Source organism: Callorhinus ursinus, unplaced genomic scaffold (assembly GCF_003265705.2).
Source record: "Callorhinus ursinus isolate GAN/ISIS: 27379988/994484 unplaced genomic scaffold, GSC_fseal_2.0 scaffold21, whole genome shotgun sequence".
Classification (NCBI taxonomy): Eukaryota; Metazoa; Chordata; class Mammalia; order Carnivora; family Otariidae; genus Callorhinus; species Callorhinus ursinus.
In genome coordinates this window covers 14,420,560-14,442,288 of record NW_027397083.1, presented here as the reverse complement: position 1 = coordinate 14,442,288, position 21,729 = coordinate 14,420,560, and the positions used below count along the sequence as shown (strand labels likewise).

Sequence of the window (21,729 nt, the reverse complement as noted above, 5' to 3'; positions counted from 1 at the left end):
TATGATAATCCATAGTCTTTCCTATACTCAGAAAATGTCAGGGTGCCTTGGTGGCTCAGTCGATTAAGCGTCTGCCTTTGGCTTGGGTCATGATCCCGGGGTTCTGGGATCGAGTCCTGCATCGGGCTACTTGCTCAGCCTGGAGTCTGCTTCTCCCTCTCCCACTCTGCCTGCTTGTGCTTTCTCTCTGTGTCAAATAAATAAATAAAATATTTTTTTAAAAAAAGAAAGAAAATGTCAGCTGTCAGGTTCTGAAAGTGCCTTCCCTTTCTCCCCAGCCATTGTCAACCGCGATGGCACCCGCTACAGCCAGACAGGTGAATACAGAACGAACCCTGAAGACATCAACCCCAGCAGCCCCACTGACGATGATGTGAGCAGCGGATCCTCCAGTGAGAGGAGCACTTCTGGAGGCTACAACATCTTCCACACCCACCTTCCAACTGTATACCCGACCCCGGACCAAGACAGTACGGTGGTGTCTGACAACCCAGAGCATACCCCCATTACCAGTAAGGAGAATGAATCACTGAGCTTTCCAATGGCGATTTGTTTACAAAACCGTCTCTGATCTTCCTGGGTGATCTGCACTCCCTTGTGTATTGATTGTCTCCTGTCTCGAGAAGTTGGGGACCTCCATTGTTTGGGGAGGGAGGCTATTATGGGAGTCCGTGCCCTGTATGCATAGCCTGCTATTGCATACAATTTTTTTTTTTCCACCTACGCCTCTGTTTTGCTTCCCTGGGGACAAGAAGTTGCCATACTGGAAGTCTTGTCCCAGGGATGTGGTGACAATTCAAGCACGTTCCAGAAGGGATTTTTACTTTTACATGTTTCCTTCTTGTTCTTATCCACCTTTGGATAAGATTGTCTTCATAAAGTTGGGATCCTAATGGATGCATACCATCACATCTGTTTTTCTCAACTTTATGTTTTTATGTTTTAACTTGATTTAGGCGATATTATTGATGGTGCAATATTCAGTCCTATTCATCACCCCTGGTTTACTAAACAATTCCTTTGTTTTTGGTCTAAGGAAGCATATCTGAAGGAGTTATCTGATCAAATCCAATCTGCTTAAAAGTTGTCTATCCCAGCCTGGAGGGGAAGGCTGTTAATACTTGCTTGGTAACGTGGATAATTCGTGACTTGAGGACTCCGAGAGCGGAAATATGTCAACATTGCTTTCGATTTCTTTGGGGTTTTGCCCTTTGTGCTCCACTTTTCGTTGGAAAGTGTTTGCCTCTCCCTCTGGCCTCCTTCACTTCCCGCTTTGCTTTTTCCCTATGGTTTGTTTTAAAACAGGTTTCCAGATTGGCTGCATTCCTTCTGTGGAGGATTATTCAAACCGAAGTAGGGCATCTGCCTCTTGAGCAGCTTTCCTAGTATGGTGTGGATTTTCTTTTGTCCTGGCTCTGGCTCTTAGAGGGTGGGACTCTAGTCTTCAAAGAGTGTGGCAGACATTCACTGGTTTGGGAATGCTCAACATAGGGCTTTTCTCTGTGTCTTGTCACCCAGAAGGCAGGGCAGCCTTCAGAGCACTATGATTTAACCTAAGGTTACTTGCTCAACAGTGTTTTAAATTTCTATGAGCAGCTTGCTAAGCGGGGGAGGGGGGCTGGTACAAAGGGGCCCGAAGTCTGGTCATTCTCTGCAGATCCTTTGAAGCATTTTCAGGAAGCAGATGTTTTCAAACTGCTCAGGCTTTCCCAGATTACTGGCTCTCTAGAGATTGTGTCACCTCGTCTGTCATCCCACGGATGACCCTTCTGGAGAGGAGCTTCTGCAAACCCAGCAGGCTGTCCTGTCGGCTGCTGGTTGCTCCTGAGTCCCTTGCCTTGCTAAAGTAACCATGTGGAAGGCGCCTATCATCAGGGCATGCAATTTTGTCACATGTCGGCAAACATAGCAATTAGTGGTCTCAGCGAGAGGCAGATTGAGTCTACTCCAAAGTACTATTTCCTACCAAAGAAGAAAATCGTGGCAAAATATATCTTTTAGGAACTAGGTGAAATTCACATTGAAGCCATTATTAGCCTATATCAAATAGTGAGTATTGCACATGTACTTTAGAAAGGCAACAAGGACAGTTAATGAACAGTCAGCACATCTTTTAGGGATTGCACATTTCCTGCACAAGTTAGGTAGTCAGCATACAGATTTTGAGGACCTAGAATGTACCAAGCCTATTCTAATGCTGGGGATCCAGTGGTAAGTACCAGTAGTACTGAAGGGAAATAAGGATTTGTAAGCTAGTAACCAATATTTGAGGTCTTCTCTGTGCTGGTGCTCTAGTTACTGGGCACTTAGAGTTGGACTGACCTTCATGGACATGCCCATCTGCTGTTCAGAAACCAAGGAGAAGGAATGCTTTGAGATTTCACTAAAACATAGTTCAGGATTTGGGTTGAGGAAAGAATTGTGCTTTTGTCTTTCCAAAGCACTTAGCTAAGTTTCTCTTAGTAGTTTGGGAAGAGACTCAGTGGTCCAACAGGGTGAGTCCAGGGCTAACCTGAGAGTCACTGAAGTGCCATAGCTTCCAAAATGGCCAATGGTAGCTCCAGATAAATCCATTCATGCAAAGAAGAGTGTCAGAGAAAAAAAAATCGGGTGGAAACTTGAAAGCAGCCCCTGGCATATTAGAAAAAATGACTACTGGTAAGTTCCTGAATAGACCCCAGTTTCTGAGCCCAGTGAGGAGATTCCCAAAGCTTCATGACTATCGGACTGAAAGGTGGGTCTTGGTGGGGATAAGTGATTGCAAATCCTCCCTAATGCATGCAGAACAGATGTCAAGAGGAGGTCTGGCTGAGGACAGAGAAGTGCATCTTAGGTTGGCTGGCTCATTCCTTCCTTAAGGGTCCTTAGTGGGTGGCAATAGGGAAAGGCAGTAAGAGCAACCATCTGGGTAGGTTTTGACTTCCAGCAGGCTTTTTATTATAAATGTTATTTTTGGAAGAGGCTTCCTGGAGGCATGTCGTCAGCCTCTCTTCTATTGGTGATCTGGTATTCTCTGGAATCCAGAAACCTAAACTAATTCAGGAAGCAGAGAGTCCTACCTTGGAACGCTCTATTTCCTTGTCTTCTGGGTGTCAAAGAAATATATACATATATATTTTTGGTCTGGCATTGCCTACTTGGGTGGGGACAATTGGAAACTCTGCTGGCTAGACAGTAGCTCCTTCCATTTTCCCCAAATCTCATATGACTCCTTTCGGGAAAATAGAAATAATTCCTATTTCTATCTTGCTCTTGTATGTTTACTTCCTGTTGGTCTCTTCTTGGTCTTCTGTAGGGTGAAGGTGGCAGGAGCTCTGTGTCTTTAATAAAGTTTCTGAGGGCAGAATGGGGTGCCTGAGAATTTTTCGGGGGGATGCTTGGGTTTATCTGGGGGCATCATTGGTGAAATTGGCTCCTATGTCTCTATTTTCTATTCTTTGCCAATGTGTCCTTTGTAACACGGAGCATAGTGCACAGGTTGTTGACATTTGGTGTATCTAGAGTCAAAGTTTTTAACCTGGTGTTCATGGACCTCCAATAGGTTCAATGATGTGCCATAAGGCATTCAAGAGCCTGAAATAATATACAAAATTTTGAGAATGTGTATGCGTCAGATCACTTTTTTGAGGACAGAAGTCATAACTTCTATCAGATTTTCAAAGGGGCCTACAACTCAAAATGGCTTTTAAAAATCTCAACGGGGGCGCCTGGGTGGCTCAGTTGGTTAAGCGACTGCCTTCGGCTCAGGTCATGATCCTGGAGTCCCGGGATCGAGTCCCGCATCGGGCTCCCTGCTCAGCGGGGAGTCTGCTTCTCCCTCTGACCCTCTTCCCTCTCGTGCTCTCTGTCTCTCATTCTCTCTCTCTCAAATAAATAAATAAAATCTTAAAAAAATAAAAAAAATAAAAAAAAATAAAAAAAAATAAAAATCTCAACGGGGCGCCTGGGTGGCTCAGATGGTTAAGCGTCTGCCTTCGGCTCAGGTCATGATCCCAGGGTCCTGGGATCGAGTCCCGCATTGGGCTCCCTGCTCCTTGGGAGCCTGCTTCTCCCTCTGCTTCTTTCTTTCTCTCTCTCTCTCCCTCTCTCTCTCTCCCTCTGTCTCTCATGAATAAATAAATAAAATCTTTAAAAAAAATAAAAGTAAAAATCTCAACTGGTATAGATGTTTATCCTGACGATTTTGCTATTCTTCTTCCACAGGGAAACATTCTGGCCTCAAGTCCTACTTGAGAGTCAAATGGGAGATTTCAAATCGCAAATTATCCCTGATTATCCTTTCTCTAATTTGAATAGCATCCAGAATTTCTCTAACTTGGGCAGTTTTGTTTCTTTTCTGAAAACACATTCTGAATTAGAATTACAAGTGACAGACGGTGATAGATGGAGACTTGACAAAGCTTTATCTGATTTCAACATTTTGAACACACACCCTTTGCAAGGTTCCTGCTCAAGCATAAAGCTTGACTTGAAGTTCGTGAGTGTGGGTGGAGCTTTGAAATGCCAGTTGTCATCATAAGCTACCGGCATGAAGTGATAGGCCCAAAAGATACGAGTAAGAACCTCTAAAGACACTCCAAAAACAAAAGAATAAAAGCAACTTTATGAAACGTTGCATCAAAGACCTTCAGTCCATGGCTGGGTCACCTCATCAAGTGAACACAAAATCTCTTTTCCTTTACAGGTTGTTAAGTAGCTACTTGATTTTGCTCTGAGCCTGTGTCCAGAGGGTTCTGTTTGAAGAATGAGTAGCTCTGAATTGATACCCATACAGAATTTGCATTTCTCATGTGAGACTTTAAGAGACTGGAAAGATAAAACCAGGCCTCAATCTTTCTTTTCTAATCTTTGCTCTATTAATAGAGACAGACATTATATATACATAGAGCTGAGAGTAAGGGTTTTGTAGAAAGATCTCACTGAATGGTATTTTCGTAATTGATCCAGTTACTTCAACTGTGCACTCAAACAGCCACGCAGCAGTTCAGGAGCAAAATCATTGGATGTGGTCCTGGTTTGGTAACTCACAGCCTAAGACTCAGGATCACACAGCAACAGCAACAACAGGTAAACTGCTATGTCTTCTGCTTATCCATTGTCCTGAATGCCAAGTTTTTCAGTGTAAGGAGAAGAGCATCCATGATCTTGTCGAAGTTTCACACTGATGTCCTGTTCATCCTTAGGGAATTGGGATCTGGTACCATTTTGTTTATCAGAGAAGCCTATGGATTTGGGGATACAACTGGATACTCCTCTGTGTTCTACTTGTTTTCCTTTTGGCAGCAGGCACATAGAATCAGAATTAGTTTTCCTTCAGGAGCTTTAATTAGGAGATTCCTTTAGAACAAATCCTCTTGAAAGAAGCCTATTAGAAAATGGATACTCCTACTTTCTGCTGATCTAATTATCACAGTCAATAATAATAGAGGGAAATACTGACTTATGAATGGAAAGTGTAGGCCTTGTGTACTTGTTTGGACTTCTCAATCCTCAGCTGTTAAGTGGAGGAGTAACCTGTTGTTTTCCATCAGAATCTAGGATGCCTGGATGTTTGACGATTAACTCTAAATCCCTGCAAAGTATTCTGGACTGCGAGCTTATGTGGGAAGAGTTTCCAGGCCTATAACAATGGGAGATTACAGGCATATCTTCATTTATTAACTTTTGTTGATGGAGGATATGGCCATATTTCAAAATAATTGGCCATTCTTTCTGCAGAAGGAGAGTAATAAAAATGGTCCTTAACACTTGCTTAGTCAAATAAAGTATATTTTATTTTAACAAATATTTGTGTAAGGAAAATAGTGCTGATGTTATGTTGTGATTTCATATCATGGTGCTAAAGGTCATGCTGGAGGGGGGACGCAGAATAAAGAATATGCTATTTTTAAATGTTAAATTACAATGCTTATCTTCATAGAACAAATATTGTGAAGGAAAAAGTTTTCTTGTCAGTGCTTCATCCTGGGCCATTTCTGGGCTTTCTTGATAGCTGAAAAAAAAGAAATCTAATCACAAATACTTTTGTATTTGGGGATTTAATGATGGCTTCAGCCTCTCTGCTTCAACTTTTTTTTTCAGTTTCTTTAATCCACTATTTAATATTCTTCTGGTGCACATCATGGTGGCAGAAATGGCGGTCTTGGGACGTTTTCAAACCAGGGCTCTTATTTTCTGATCTTATTTGTGAGATCCTTGGGTCACTTCATTTCTGTCCATCTTTCCTGATTGATTACCACCTTTTCAAAATGGACTCAAAATGTCCTGTTCTGCTTTGCAAAATATAGTTTTGGTATAAAAAAGTGACCATGGGCAAAATTGCTGGGGGACCTGGACACTAAATGGAAAAAGGTGAAAAGGCATCTTTTTCTGTCTTCCCCTTCATGTGGCATTCCTCTGTGTGTTGGGGACTGCCGGGATTATGTGTTTGGGATTGCTGGCAGAAATATCATACCCTAAATTCCTGGAGAATGATATTGGTTGGCCAAGATAGAGTGTGTAAAACACGAAGGGCTAGGACTCTGGAGAGCTTGGTTTCAGAATCATAGACTCTCAGATTTGGAGAGGATCTTCAATAGCCTAGCTCAGTCAACATTTCTAGTCATTTGACCTACACAATTTTCCTGCTAAGTGATCTTTCTGATGGTGGGGAACACAATACTTTATGAAGAAGTTCATCGTTGGATAGTCCAGATTATAACCTTTTAAATCCAACATTTGGGAGAATATTTGTTCCCCTTACAATGATCACCACAGGTCCTTGGTTTGGCCTTTTGGGAGCACAGACAAAAATTTAATCCCTCTTCTACGTTATAGTTTTTCAAAATTCAAAGACTGCTGTCATGCTCTCTGTCATTCAGCCTTTCTGACTGCAGACAAGGCAAGTTCCATCTAGCACAGTTTTTTCCTCTTTAGGATAAGAATCATGAACCAGATGATATTTAAGAACTTTCCATTTCTGACATTCTATGACCTGCAGTATGGGCCTCAAAAATAAAGTGGAACTTCTGCACTTTTTCTGTTTCTTCCCACCATCTATATGAAGTATAGATGACTCTCTTGAGTGGCAAAAGAGTAGAAGTATATACAGTGCTGTTTCTTAGGGACTGATAATTAACCTTCCAACCATCGATTCAATTATGGTTACAACAGCTTTGATGAGCTCTAGTGGTACAACTCCCAAAACAGCAACCAAGAGGAGAGAAGCCCAGGATTGGATTTCATGGTGGTTTCAACCATCAGAGTCCAAGAATCATCTTCACACAACAACGATAATGGCTGGTAATGAGTTATTATTATCTTATTTCATAAGATCTCTTGACAGTTTTCAATAGTTCATTGACCTCAAGGATACTAAGCCTGAAGTCCATTCTAGTTTCACAAATATTTTTGATGATTTTCGAAGGATCATGAGCTCGGAGACCCATGTGTTTGATTTGATAGCATTAATAAGCAGATTTCTTCTTTCTATTCTATAGAATTGATACAGGCCTGGAGGAGGCTATTAAAAGAGCACTGTGAAAGGAAACCAATCTTTCTTGATGGCAGAACAAAATTTTAGCTCTGAAAGATATTCCAAAGTGACAAAAGTCATTAAAGATTCTTGACTTTCCAAGAGAAAATAAAATAGCATAACTAGAGATAGAAAAATATAGAAACTTTCCATCAGTGGAACTATTCTTGGGGCAGCCACTGATAGTAAGAAAAGACCAATGGTCACTCCAAAAGATAGCATGACTCGCATTCAAAGTATAGGAAACCCCTTTTCAGGAAAGAGACTCCTTCTACAGCAACCACTGAGAAGAGGCAGAGGGTCTCCGTCTTCTTTTTTCTGATGTGTCCAGAAGGGAAAATGTGAGAATTTCTCAGAATCTTGGCTCCAGTCCACTTTAGTTGACACTTTTGGTTGACTAAGAAATGCCAGGCATGATTTCTCTGTGAACTGACTAATGTCATTATGGCTGGGTGCTGCACTGTTGTTGGGATGGTAGCTCAGCTTGTGCTCAGAGCTCCTGTGATGTGATGCTGGAGAAGGTCAGCAAATGAATTAACAAATCATGAATACACCCATGGGATTTTAAAAATGACAGACATGTGTTTAGATTGTGAAGGTTTTCTGCAGGTGGCTGACAAAACAAATAGGCACGTGTGAAAGCTTTCCATTCTATTCTTGACACCCTCGCCTTAAGGGCACATGCTTAATAAATTAATAATACGAAAGCATGGGGGGGAGTGTTTATTGGCCTGTTTTTCTTTTGTTTCTCTGGTTGGGTTTTGTCCACATTTGCTCTTTTTACTTCTTAAAGAGATTGTTCAGTTGTGAAGGTCACAGCCAAGTGTCTTTAGATCTATGCATTAGCTTTCAGAGACCAGGATCTAAGAATCTGGGGGTACACAAGTCAGATGTCTCATTCTCTTCTTGAAATATTGGGAATTCCATTATACATTCTGTGCCTGATTTTCTTCCTTTGTCAAATGGGTTGCTTGGCATCCAGTTCAGCCACTAACATAAGTCACCACAACAGGTACGGATTCAAATATCATCTCAGCAGGCTGGGAACCAACTGAAGAAAATGAAGATGAAAGAGACAAACACCCCAGTTATTCTGGATCAGGCATTGATGATGATGAAGATTTTATCTCCAGCACCAGTAAGAATAATCAATTACAGTAGAACCATTTATGCAAGGCTTACTGATTAATCTGAGTGATGCCCAATAGTGTCTACCTTGGGAAATAGTTAATGTGGAAAATGAGCATATACCTATGACTGATCACACTTTAGTTATATCTTGGTAAGATAATGAAGGAAGAAAAATGACTTTAAAAAAAAATGGAAGCCAAAATGTTTTTGGAGGAGAAATGGGGAAAATATTTATAAAACTCCTAATGCCTTAGGTTCTTTCTCTTTCGTTTACCTATGTGGTCTGCTGCTGCAGATTCTCCTTGAATTATTGAGCTTTGTCAGACAATAGCATAGTAAAACATTACAACAAGTATTTATTGTGTACCTACTGTGCTTGGTGCTGGGAACACAAAGATGAAAAAAGCCAGAGGTCTTGCCTTCAAACTCTGGTTTATTGAAGCAATAAAATGTGAGCGGGAGGATATTAATTAAAAGTTGTGGATGATTCTACACTGAAGACTTAGATGGCCCTAGAACAGATTAAAGTTGGGAACCAGAATTCAAGAATCATCGTCACCAAAACTTGGTTGAAATCAAGGAAACAAATCTAGTTTTAAAAAATGAGTAGGGCACCAATATAACAGAAAGACATTGAAGGGAAGGACAGACGTCAGCTGAGCCTTAATTAAAACAGTGCCAATTATTAAAAACAAATAGCGAAAATACTGCATAATAGTATACAAATTTGTGACAGTTATAAAACTTTGAGAACAGAGATGGCAGTCGCTGAAAAACATCCCTTAAAAAACCTGCAAAGGTCAGTCTAATATTTAGCCAGATGACTGGGATTCCTAGACCTATCTGTAATGATCTGAGATGTTGCTGAACAGAGATGAGAATTCCGAACTGACTCCACCATATCACTCCGTCACTCCTGTCCTTAGAGAAGGTGGACCTTTGCAGTGTGACTGTACTCTCTCAGGTCACTGAAGTTCTGACTGTCCTCCTGAAACCTGAGAGGACTGTCCCCAAATGGACAGCACCCAGGAAGGGAGGAGTCCAAAAATACAGCTTGGGCTTTGAGGCATCTGAGTATATGGCATCCATAGCACAATACTCAAGATGAACTAGATGCTTTATATCTAAGCTTTTAAATGGCGTATTTTTTAGCCCAGACACCACTGCAGAGCTTAGTCTATAAAACAAGGAAACTCTTTTTAATAACTTCAGAAGGAAAACCAAATAACCAAGAACACTGGAGCTTTACTGTCACACTGTCTTCTGGGTTCGGGATGTGGTCCCATCTTCCAGGTGGGGCCATGAGTAAAGATGTGGTCTTGATACTTGAGAAACTCAGTTTTCTTGGGCGGCAACCCCAACAGATCAACCTGAAAATAAATTGTGTGATCAAGTTCCCTGGGGGAAAACGTCCCTTGGTGTTTTTCATCTCTGTGGCATACTTTCCAATTTCAGTTCACTTTTCTGCTTGGCACCTGTGCACATAATTCAGCAGAGTACCTTCTCTCTTCTGTAGGGGTAAAGACAACTGCCGCTTTTTCATGCTTTTTAAGAATGTGGATGATGATTCTAAACCCGACGTGCTTCATTTGTGAAGTCGAGCTGATAGTATTACAGTTCCGAAAAGAATTTTGTGTTAGTTGGGTATCAAAATTAAGTTTGAGAGAATTAGGATGGGTTTGCACGTAATATTTTCACAAGAGCAACCTATCCCAATTTTGTCATGATCCTTCTGTCAGGTGTGTCTCCTACTCCAGCTCTATCATTTTGGGTGACAGCGTCAGGCCTCTGGTGGATGTATGCCTCTCTTATTTTTTTTCCAGGGAGCTGCCGTATTGGTGGTTGGTGACCTATGGTGCTTTTCTACTGAATGTATGAATCTTGTTTTTCTCTCATTGGCTGTGAATGGCTTGCTCATAAAATGCTTTGTATTTGATGAGAATACCATAGGTGTTTGCTAAATATTCAGAAATGTACAGCTAAATCATATGGCTGTTACAGGTAGATGTTCTTTCCTACAATCATCTATAGGAAATCCATGGTTGCTCAGGGTATGCCTTTCCCCACCAAAACTACTAATGAAATAAAGTGATCATATCATCATGGTATAATGTTCAGGTATCTACCTCTTTAGCCTAAGGATCTTGCTCTAACACACTTGCCAGTGATACCAATTCCTTGGGCTTTCAAGCACACAGAGCCATTACAGACTGCATGGATGGGCAAAAACTCTGATGTTCTTCGTTCTCCTCGGTGGAGGGCTGGTGTTTGCAAAGCTGTTCTTCCTTCTGCTGCAGCTCCTTTGGCTGCTTTCTCTGGAAAATCTCATGTTCTGACCCCAGTGTATTCTGTGACAGAATGCAGAGGACACTGAGGTGCTTAACAATATGGCTGAATCAAGCTGAAATCCTCTCTGCTTTCCCTCCATTTCCACTCAACCATCTATACGAGCTGGTATAGATGATTCACTGTGTAGACCAAAAAAGGGAGAGATGTGCAAAACAAGTGGTGAAGGCTCAAGAGCTAACATTTTCCTAATTGCTTCAATCATCATTATCACAGTTCCAACCACACCACGGCTTTTTAACCACCCAAAACAGAACCAGGATTGGACCTCGCGGAGCCCCGGTGAATCGAATCCAGGAATATTACTTCAGACTACTACAAGGATGACTGGTAATGGGTTATGCATACTTCATTAAAAAAAATTTTTTCCCCCTCAAAGTCTATGATGCTGCAAAGGTCAGTCATCAGGACATGCTGAGAAATGTAGTTCATGTCTCATCACAAATTCTTAACTTTCATGAGGATACTCAGTTCGACCTAGGAGTCATTTATCAATCATACCATCTGGGCACAAGATACTTTATGTTGCTTCATTATAAAAATGAACACATTAGCATGGTTTATGGTGCTGCCCTTGACAAAGTGATTATAGTAGAACAACAGGTGATCATTAAGAAATTTCCTGCCCATTGATTTTTCTCTTGGGAGAGATGAGTGGAGTCACTCAAAAGTATTGAGCGTAGATGCTCGGAGGTCCTATTTAGGCATGGCACTGTTAAATAGCATGCATTTTAATGGAAGAACACAACACCAAAGGTTGGTTGATAAAAAAGTCACACTGTATATAACCATCATCACGGCAGATGTGGACCAAAGTGGCACCAGTACTAAGGGAGAGGCCTGGCCCCGCGAACCACACTCTCCTCTCATTCACCATGAGCATCATGACGAAGAGGAGGCTCAGCATCCTGCAAGCACAAGTAAGGAGGCTGATGGTCAGCAGTGCTGGTGTCCATGACTTAGTGAAATCCTTCTGAAGAATAGGGAAGACTTTGTTTAAGACATTAGCCACATCTTCTATTTCTATACAGTCATCTTTTTTATCCACAGAGCACGCAGAGCTGCCAAATCTACACACCAGTTTTAGAAATTGGGAGAAAAATGCTAACTGGTCAGAATGCCCAAAAGGTCAAAATGGTGGAAAGGTTAAAATGTTTTTAAAAGATCTGAGATATGTTTGTTTTTTGTGTTAGAGATTCCTCGAGGTTCCATTTGGGTGATTTGTGTGTGTTTATGGAAATGTGTGAGGAAGCTGTATCTTTTGGTGCTGAGCAGTGGGTCCTGGAAAGAGAGCTTGACAAGTGTGATCTTTGGAATCCTTCTCTTCTGTGAAGATCTCTGATGAATCAGTTTCTTTTTTTACATTCTGTACCTCACTGCATTGTAGAAAGGCATCCCTTGTATTCTTTGGAGGAAGGTCAGTAGCTCATAGAGACTATATCTGAATTTCTGTGACTGTTCTTTTTCTGCTTTTAAGCCCAGAGTAACTTGGGGAAGGCTTTGATGCTGTTATTTCTACTTATGTGCCAACGTCTCAGGTTTTCCAAAACAATTTCAAGTCTCACTACTGGTCTGTGAGGCTAGGACAAAAAAAAAAGTAAGAAGTATATACTCTTCTTCTTTCATCTCTCTCTTGGCGATATGCCTGTCATGTTTGGAATAAAAGAAGCTTTAATTTAGGGTAACACCTTGTAGCATCTTTAAAACTATGGTTCAACTATCATTCTGTTAGCCTTGGATACTCCTAAAGCAAGAATGTAAGAAGCAGCCACTTAGAAACCAAAGGGAGACGTGAGAGTTTGAGGGATGCCTTCAGACAACAAAAGAACATTTCAGACATCAACTAGGACATAGGTTTTAAGTCCTGGGCATTGTACCGAATACGCCCAACAGGCCTGCATCTCATTACTTCTCCCAGTAGATTTTATTTTTGTGTGAGGACTCTGGGCATAGTTAACAGGAGTCTTCTGATAGAAGAAGGCCATGAGAAGCAGAAGTCTCTTCAGAATGGGATTCCGTACCAATCCCCTTTGGAACCTAAAAGTGTATCTTAGAATTTAAGGCCGTTTGTACTTAAAAAGGAGCCAGCTACATGAGAGGCTTGGAATTAATGAGCCCATTGTCAGAAGGTGGTGTGTGGGTGGGGGGGCATCATTCCTGGAGGGTAGTTGAAAAGCCAGATGTGACAGAACCTCACGGAGGAAAAGGGAAAGCAGTAACCGCTACAACAATTCTCTTATCAGTACTTGCAAACATAAAGAGATTCTGGTTGGTGACCTCTGGGCTTTATCAAAGAACATTACAACTCCTAGAAGAGAGTCAACTTTCTTATTTTACAACGGAAATCCTATACTCTGCTAATCCATATGTTGAAAACATCAAAGGTTACTGGGTATTTAAAGGATCGTTACGTTTATAAAAACAGTGTTGTGTATGCCCATGCGTGCATTTCTGTCTCTTTTTTTTTTCTTTCTTTTCTAAAAAATTTTGAAGAAGCAGTTTATGTTTGGGTTCATTTCCCCTTTTTTGTAATTAGGCTTATAGTTTTTCTAACTTCATTATTTGTCAGGAAGTAGTGATTTAGTCAGTGGGAGGTAAAACTGAAGATTTGGGACTTTTTCCTCCCTCTGGATAACCACTTAACCCCAGGAATGTTTTGGCCAGTGCAAGGGTAAAATGAGGACACAAGTTTTATTTTTTAAAGATTTTTCTTATTATCAAATCACACATATCTTCTTCTAAAATTATGAAATACAACCCAGTTTTACCAGTTGCAAAATATACTTTGGCTTGGCAAGTTTATAGGCTCTCATTGAACTAAAAATTTGCTATTAGTTGCTATAAGTGAAAATGACACTGACTTTCTGATTTTCCCAAAGGTACCCTGATACAGTTTTATTCCATTCATCTTATTCTTTTTGAAACTGGACAATTACAACACCGAGGGGTTGACATTTTTAGCTCATCACACGTTCCTATTGTTTATATAATGCCAAACACTGGCTAGAATAGTTTTCTTCCATTGACTTAATTTTGTTAAAAAGTAATTTTGGCAATTTTGGATGCCACGTAGACATAACCTCGTAACGTGCCAGTCATTGTCAACATCTTTCATGCTGGGCAAATCCACTGCTGGTGCCTTTCCAGTGCATGCGATCGTGGATTATGTGACCACCATTTGAGAAGGCCTCCCACCATGCTGGTTTTGTCATCAATTGGTATATATAATACAGTCCTCCCCCCAAATCACAGCAGCAAAGAGGTTAATTCTTTGAACACACAATTCTTTCAGACAAGGATATATGAGGCCAGAGAGTATGGTAAACTAAGAATCTAAGAATCAGACTGGGAATGCATAGACTGTGGTCCAGTCCTAACTTTGTGCCAATCTGAGCAAAACTACTTTAGGTCCCAGTTTTCCTATCCGAAAGATTGAAGAATTGGGCCACTGATTTCTAATATCTCTTTCAGAATATCAATAATCTCTCTCCTTGCTGCTTTCCTTTTCTACCTTTTCTCCCATGTGTATATGGCCTTAAAGTATTAAGATATGTGTTGGTAAGGAAGTTGGACAATCATGGTTCACAATTGACATTCTTCTCACAGCTCAGGCAATCCTTAGTAGTACAATGGAAGAAACAGCTACTGAGAAAGAGCAGTGGGTTGAGAATGGATGGCCTGGGGAATATCCCCAAACACCAAAAGAAGACTCTCATTCAACAGCAGGGACAGCTGGTAATGGATTGTTTAACAAGCAAACTTGGGTGGAAGCTTCCTCTTGGGTTAAATGCTGAGCATCGAGGACACGGAACAGAAAGACATTGAAGGAATTGTCACAAGATATTAAGTTTCCTTAATAAATTATGATGTGGCCAACACAGAGCCAACCCTTAGATGCTCATAACAAATCACGAAAACAGGAATGATATAGCATACAAAGGAGACACAGAGAATGTGTCTCTTGCCTGTCTCACTTTCAGATCTAGTTTTGGGCATCCCCCAGTGAGATTGTAGCAGAGACTCTGATCTGACCAAATACTCCCTCTTGTTTTATAAAGGAATCTACAGCATGGCTTTATGAAATACTGGGCACATTAGAAAGCATTTGGTCAGAATCCTGATGTTGGAAGAAATGGAGCCAGATAGTTAAAAAATACCTGTGTGATGTCATTTAGCCCTTTGGTCATGTCTATTTGGAGATTTCTCTTTGAATGATTGGTGCTTTTTTTCCTTACATTTACAAAAACACACTTTCTCTATTCTTGAGTTGTGGGATTGTGGAACTTGGACTCGAGTTCTGTCATCTCTAAGTGATGCCAGATAACTTCAGCTCTGCAAACTGCTGTGCATGATTCTTTTGTCTGTGTGGCAGAAACACGGAAATGCATCCTGTCTTGTAAAAGAATGTGAATTCCGTATTCTCACTTGGTATCAGAATAGTCCCCTGTTTCCATTTGCAACATAGAAGACAATGCAGAATGTCCTTTGGGTGTGTGGCAGCTTCTGAATGCCTACCTGCCAGAGCAGTGGATTCAGTGACTGGCTGCGTGGTGTGATTAGTGCTAAGGGGCTACTACTGGAATCTTCTCTACCTATATATCTCCACTGGCTCAGAATGATGCAAAAGCAAAAGTGTTGAATTCTTATATGTCCCTTGAGCTGTGAATCCCATTGTTAGAAGGTAATGCTTCTAATGGATTCCATTCATGCTTTTGAGATGAATGGCATTTATTTCAGGTTTATCTTGTGGGAAGCCTGATTCCTTCTCTAAATCACTGCCAGCCCAATGTGCATTTCACTGGGATGTGGTTGTCTCGGAATGACATCATGTGCTTAGATACTTCCTCCTTTAGGGGATGGTGGCCACATGGTGTGTAGTTCAAGAACCACTTCTTTATGTTCACATGATGACTATAACTCATCCTTTATTCATGCAGGGGTCATTAATGCTTTTGTGGCCTCTACTTCCCATGCTGATTGCTAAGTAAATGAGCATGAACAAACCCATACCTGCTAAAACATTCTGTGTTTACACATCTTCTTGGCCCTCTATACCAGGAAGATGCTTTCATTGTCTTGTCTAGAGAATAAAGTCTTTTTAAAAGTATCAGTGTATGTATCCCTGGCCAGATGTCAACTAACACTTTGACATTTGCTTGAACTACATGGTCACACCAGCCCCAGCCCAAGAAGGCCATCCAGACCAAAGAATGACAACGCAGAGCCAAGAGGACAGCTCCTGGACTTATTTCTTTGACCCAATCTCACATCCAATGGGACGAGATCATCAAACAGAAAGATGGATGGGTAATAGCCTCTGAGCTTTTTTTATATATTCTGTTTTTGACAGCCACCCAATGGCTATTTACTTAGAAATGTGCCCTTGATTTTAGACTGCTTCTTAAGGCACCTGAAGTTTCTTTAGAAATTAGTTTTCTAAGTAGGGGTGATATGGACATTCATCTGAATACGAAATCCTGGGCTGAGACTGAAGAATTCAGCCAAAGGGGTAAAGAAGAATTAGTCCTAAGATGGTGGGAGTGGAAGTTATTTTCTCTGAAGAAGGAGCAATCTCAAGGTTTCTTTTCCACCTACTTTTAAGTACAGGGTTTTAAAAAGAGTAAAGTGACTGAATTCAGTTACTATTGTCACTGTAGGCCCAAAGATGTAACTTGTCTTTGGGAGAGAAACCTTAGAGGTAAAAAATTGGTGAGCACTCATTTTAAACAAGTAACTAAAAAGCTCAGAGAACGTTATTCACTCTTGCCACATTGAGACAGAAATACAGTACCCAGTGACAGGATTTAGACCACTCTTTGCCCTCAATAAATGTTTGCAAATTTAATGAATGGACAACTTTTATACAGGATGGAATCCTTGTTTTCTTAAATACCCATTCTTACTTACCTATTAGCAATTAAAAACAGAAATGAAAGAGTAAAAGAGATACTAGCTGTAGTTCTGCAAGAATGGAAGATTGTGATTCTCTCTGACCAATTTTTATATTCAAAAGGAATTCTTTATCAGAGAGAATCTGTAGGAGTTGGCAGCAGGTGGTGTCATCCCTTTTCTCAGTCTTTACTAAGGTGAAGAATCCATGCTCCTTACTATAGCCATGAATTGAGTTACTCAAGTTGTTTTTTTTTTTAATTATTCAACAAGGTGTCTTGATGGCACAAATGTCACATTCCAAAAAGGGAGATAAACCAAAAGAGTCAATAGAAGGATGTGAATTTTCAGTCATAACATTGAATATATTATCTGGATCCAAACTGCCAAGGGTATGCATAACATAAACTGTATTGAAATGGGTTCTAAGAGCACAATGATGATGTCTCTCGATATTGAATTGAACAAAATTATCTTCAAAAGGAATCCCACAGTTTCTATGGCTTCATTTCTTTAAAACATCCTATGCTGTACCCCAATGTTAATGATTAGATATCCCTTAAGCTACAATTGTATTAAATGTCTTCTAATGTGCAATGCATTATGGCTACACAATGTTCCATGACCTTAGCTGATTTAAAATTTAGCTAGGAAAAGAAAACATTTATCATCAATGATAAATCAAAATGTATCTAACAATACTAGACAATAGGTAATAGATGTCAAATGAATGTTGCCAACAATAAACACAAAAATACAGAGGACCCTCCAGAGAGTGTCAGAGAAAGAGGCATCTGATTCTGGTTTTTTTCAAAAATGGAAGAGAAACATGGATAGTCAGAGCAAGGAAGTCAGGGAAAGTTTTTCTAGGAAGGTGACTCATGTAAGGAGAGGCATAAAGGAAGGGAAACCAAGGAATCAATTTTTCAGAGCAACTGGGTCCATGTGTCATAAAGGAAGATGAGTTTGAATGGCTAGGTTGTGGCCATTAGGTTGTGGGTTTGAAGTGCCACATGCAAACCCAACACACATGTTCATGTACATGACTGCTGGAGGCTCTGGTATATCCATGGTGGAAAACCAAGCCAGTAAAAAACCTTCTGGATCAATATTAAGTTTCCATACTGATGAACAGAAAGAGAGCCCATTACATTGAACATGTCAAGGGCAACACAAATGGCTTCAACCATAGAATGGTGCAAAATGTCTTGAAGGAGTCTACTTATAAAAGGGAAGATGAGCAAGAGTATCTAGACACTTTCAACAGACAGGACGTTTCTGGGAGAATACCCATTTGGGGTTTTGATTTGGGTTGGCCTTTCCTCCTTTTTGAAACCTGGGATAATACAATCAGCCATGTTTTGTCCTACAGAGATCTTGATTCTCTTTTCTTGTATGTAAAGGCTTCAGTGTAGATGCAAGTGCCCAATATTCCAGTGTTTCCTTCTGGAGTCATCTGGACCTGATTAAATCTGTCTGGATGCAGCAGTGTGGGTGAACTTTGAGCTAGAGAGCCAGCAACAGCAATGGGGCTCTTGGATTTTTGGTCACTCTTTCCCTCAGGACTTGTTATTCCAGCAGCATGGATTTGTGGTATTTACTAGAAACAGCACATTTAAATGTTTCAGTGACACTTCTGTATCACTCGGCATTGGACATGGTAATTCCAGAGACACCTCATACTTATGTTTATGGGGAGAATGATTCACTGACCTCTACTGCTTATTTCTTGCCCCCGAATACTTTCCGTGACTTCCATGTAGGTAATACTGGATGATAATTTTATGTGTTATATGCACGTTCACTTTGGGAAGCAGAAAGGACCAAAAGAGAGAAGAGGGTTGTAAAAAAAAAAAAAAAAAAAAAATCTTTTGCCAAGTGAGGGAGATGAGAACAAATGGTGTCCGAACCAGTACATTTTATCTTTTCTCCATGATCCAGAACACATGTGTCTATAAGGGAAGCAAGCTGTATGGCATGGGACAAGTCACACGCGGGCTGTGTTTCTGTCTTTTTGCAAGGCTTGAGAGGCATGTCATGTGCTCATTTAGTGTCCTTGGAGACTCAGCAAAAATAAACAAAAATTGCACCTTTCATACACTTAGCCTTTAAATGAAAGCCAGTTACTTCTTGTGATACTTTTTGAAGAAGTCATAATTTGTTCCAGTTCTGGAGACATAATCAGTATGTACTTTTTTTCCCTCTAGTCCAGGTTTGCATGTGAAAATAGTTTGTCTAGAGACCAGAAACCACCCTCAGGGAGTGGCTTAGTAAGTCAAGCATTAACACCAGTTTGATTCCTTCAGATATGGACTCCAGCCATAGTACAACACGTCAGCCTTCTGCAGATCCAAACACACATTTGGTGGAAGACCTGGACAAGACAGGACCTTTTTCAGTGACAACTCGTAAGGATAGAACAGCCCCTCGGCTGGCCTGTAGTCCCGCTTTAGCTCCCGCTCACCCTGGCCCGGATGCAGAGCTTGGTGGTAGAATGGTGCGGTTAGGGCTACGTGGCTCAGCTCAGCCCGGAGTATGAAAGCATCTTCATTGTCTATATTTTCTTGGTGGGTTCTTTAAATCTGATTTTGCCTTCATTCTTGGTGATTTCCAGATGCAAGGACTTTATGTTAAGGAAACTAAAAGGGTTGTGGGATTCTGCCCAACCTGATTTTCCTTCCCAAAATAGTTATGTGAGTGAAACCCAAGACCACGGCTAAGACAGTGTTTTCTCTCTGTTTTAACCATCTCCTTTTGGCTCCCATCTTTCCTCCACTCAAGGCAGGAGAGGAGTAGGGTTGCTTTCATGGTTGTGAAAAGACATTTTGGGTCCGGATAATCATAGAGAATGGGGAAATTACAGCAGCCCACAGAAGAGGGGCAAGACGTACTGTTGACCATTCACAAAGGTGCCGGGGCCTGGGAACAAAAGAGGAACATTTGCCAATATCTCTTCCGATTACTAAACATCTGAGAGAATCAATGCTAAATTGCCACTGTACGGACAGGGCTATCCCAGAGATCAGACTGCAGTCATCTGCAATTTCTTCACAGAATATGAAAGAAATCCAGAATGAAGAGGGCTTCATTTCACTGCTTGCTACATGTACTGGGCAGAGTCCTTCATGTGAACCCTTCTAGGCAGAGGAAAAATCAGCAAGCATGTATTGATCACCAAGAATGTATGTAGCACAGTGTTACGCATCAAAGGAGATGGAGGGAAGCCTAAGACGGTCCCCTCCAAGGGACGGTCTTGTGTTTCCACTTAATGTCCCTGCTGACTTTTATTCTGACACTGGGACTGGGATTTGGTGAATGTCTTTCTCCTGGTTGTCATGTTTACTTGGTGGTGGACAGGGCTTACTGATGTGCTTTATGGAATGCTTGCACCTGTAACTCAGAGGTCGGTACCTTTCTTAGAAGAACACAGAAGAAATCAAATCAAAACAGTCAAAGTGATTTCAGATACGGGCAGTGGTTCAACCTCAAATTGGTATATGTCAGTGAGGGCCTTGTGTTTGCCCAGGCAAGCGTTTCCTGACGTTTCGGTGCAGTGATGAGAATCCTCATTCACAGACAAGATCAAAAACCTAATAATAGAGTGAAATGGTAACTTTAATTTAATATTCTTTAGAAGGGACTTAAGATTTCTTTGTGCAAATTTGATCTGAGTTACTTGAGCAGGTTGTTCTAGATTCTAGGTCTTCTTCCTCTTTCGTCGTGAGAATTGTGCTACCTGCTACCCTGGTGTTCATTTCCCTACAGTCCCACTTCTCGACCCACAGCTGGGTGCTCTTGATCGTGTATAGGAGCACCAGAATTCAACCATTCCTTTTTCCCTGTCTCTGTGTTCCCCGGTTTTCCTAAGTGACAAGAAGCGGTGCTACAATTGGGCCAGGATGATCCAGGGTGGACAAAAGTTTTGGTTCAGGCTTCACCTTGGCACTTTACCTTTGTTGATTGTACTGAAAAAGAGGTTCTTAGGAGCCAATTAGGGACAAAACAGAATTCTGTTGTACCTTTCTATCAATCAGAGGAGAATGGTAGATCCAAACCTCGGTCTTCCTAGGCACCTACCTGTCTGACACTACCAGAGCTAGGTCCTTCCTGTCAGCAGATGACAGAGGATTTGTTTCATGGCTCCAAATTAACGCTGGATTCCTCCCTCATTGAAACAGAGCAGAGTCATACTCAGAGCTTCTCTACATCACATGGAGGCTTGGAAGAAGATAAACACCATCCAATGACTTCTACTCCAACATCTAGCAGTAAGGACTGTAAAGCCCAGCTGGCTTCAGCTCTTGATAAAGATCCATGAATCATGGATGTTTGTACCGTGTCTTTGGTGGAGGTACATCACTTGGCGGCTATTATGCTGTTATTTCTGATCAGAAGGTGCGGCTGGTGATGGTTCTTGGATTTTTCTGCTTTGTAGGCCTCTTAGAAGCTGTTGTACATTAAGTGCAAACTGTATTTCTTAATCTTAAAGGTCAGCTTTCTTAAACTCTAAAGTTAGTGGCATGGTTTTAAAATCGCTTACGTATGATTTATAATTGGTGTAAAGGTCTGAATTCTATCACTCTCTGTTTTCCTTTCATCAACATATTATTTTGCCATTCATCCTCTGGACATACATCCATAGTGCTGGTGACTAAGAAGCAGTGCCCCTATGGCAAAGGAAAAAGTAACGAAAGCCTCATGGCTTTGAAACCTGGCATTTACCGTTCCATTTGCAGGCAGCATAATTTTACTTTTCAGTTCAATGATGTGTTTTCTCCACTTCATCAAAGGCGGGTCCAATTGAGTAAGCGCTCAAGATTGTCTAGTACCTGAGTTGACTTCAAGGTCAC

At 41.0% G+C, this 21,729-nt stretch overlaps 1 protein-coding gene across 13 annotated transcripts in view; it reads left to right on the top strand.

Annotated features, from left to right (window-relative positions):
* The window catches only part of CD44 (CD44 molecule (IN blood group)), an 86,634-nt gene that overhangs the window by 46,382 nt on the left and 18,523 nt on the right, over positions 1-21,729 (top strand). For 2 of the 13 annotated variants that reach the window (XM_025878197.2, XM_073904770.1), the window contains exons 5-11: positions 279-512; positions 8,526-8,651; positions 11,207-11,320; positions 11,794-11,910; positions 16,169-16,297; positions 19,186-19,287; positions 21,058-21,147. In XM_025878197.2, the coding sequence (XP_025733982.1) occupies positions 279-512; positions 8,526-8,651; positions 11,207-11,320; positions 11,794-11,910; positions 16,169-16,297; positions 19,186-19,287; positions 21,058-21,147 (912 nt within the window). Of the gene's footprint in view, positions 1-278; positions 513-4,947; positions 5,068-7,152; positions 7,282-8,525; positions 8,652-11,206; positions 11,321-11,793; positions 11,911-16,168; positions 16,298-19,185; positions 19,288-21,057; positions 21,148-21,729 lie in introns of all 13 variants that reach the window. The other 11 variants (XM_025878200.2, XM_025878202.2, XM_073904771.1 and 8 more) reach the window with 10 other exon arrangements.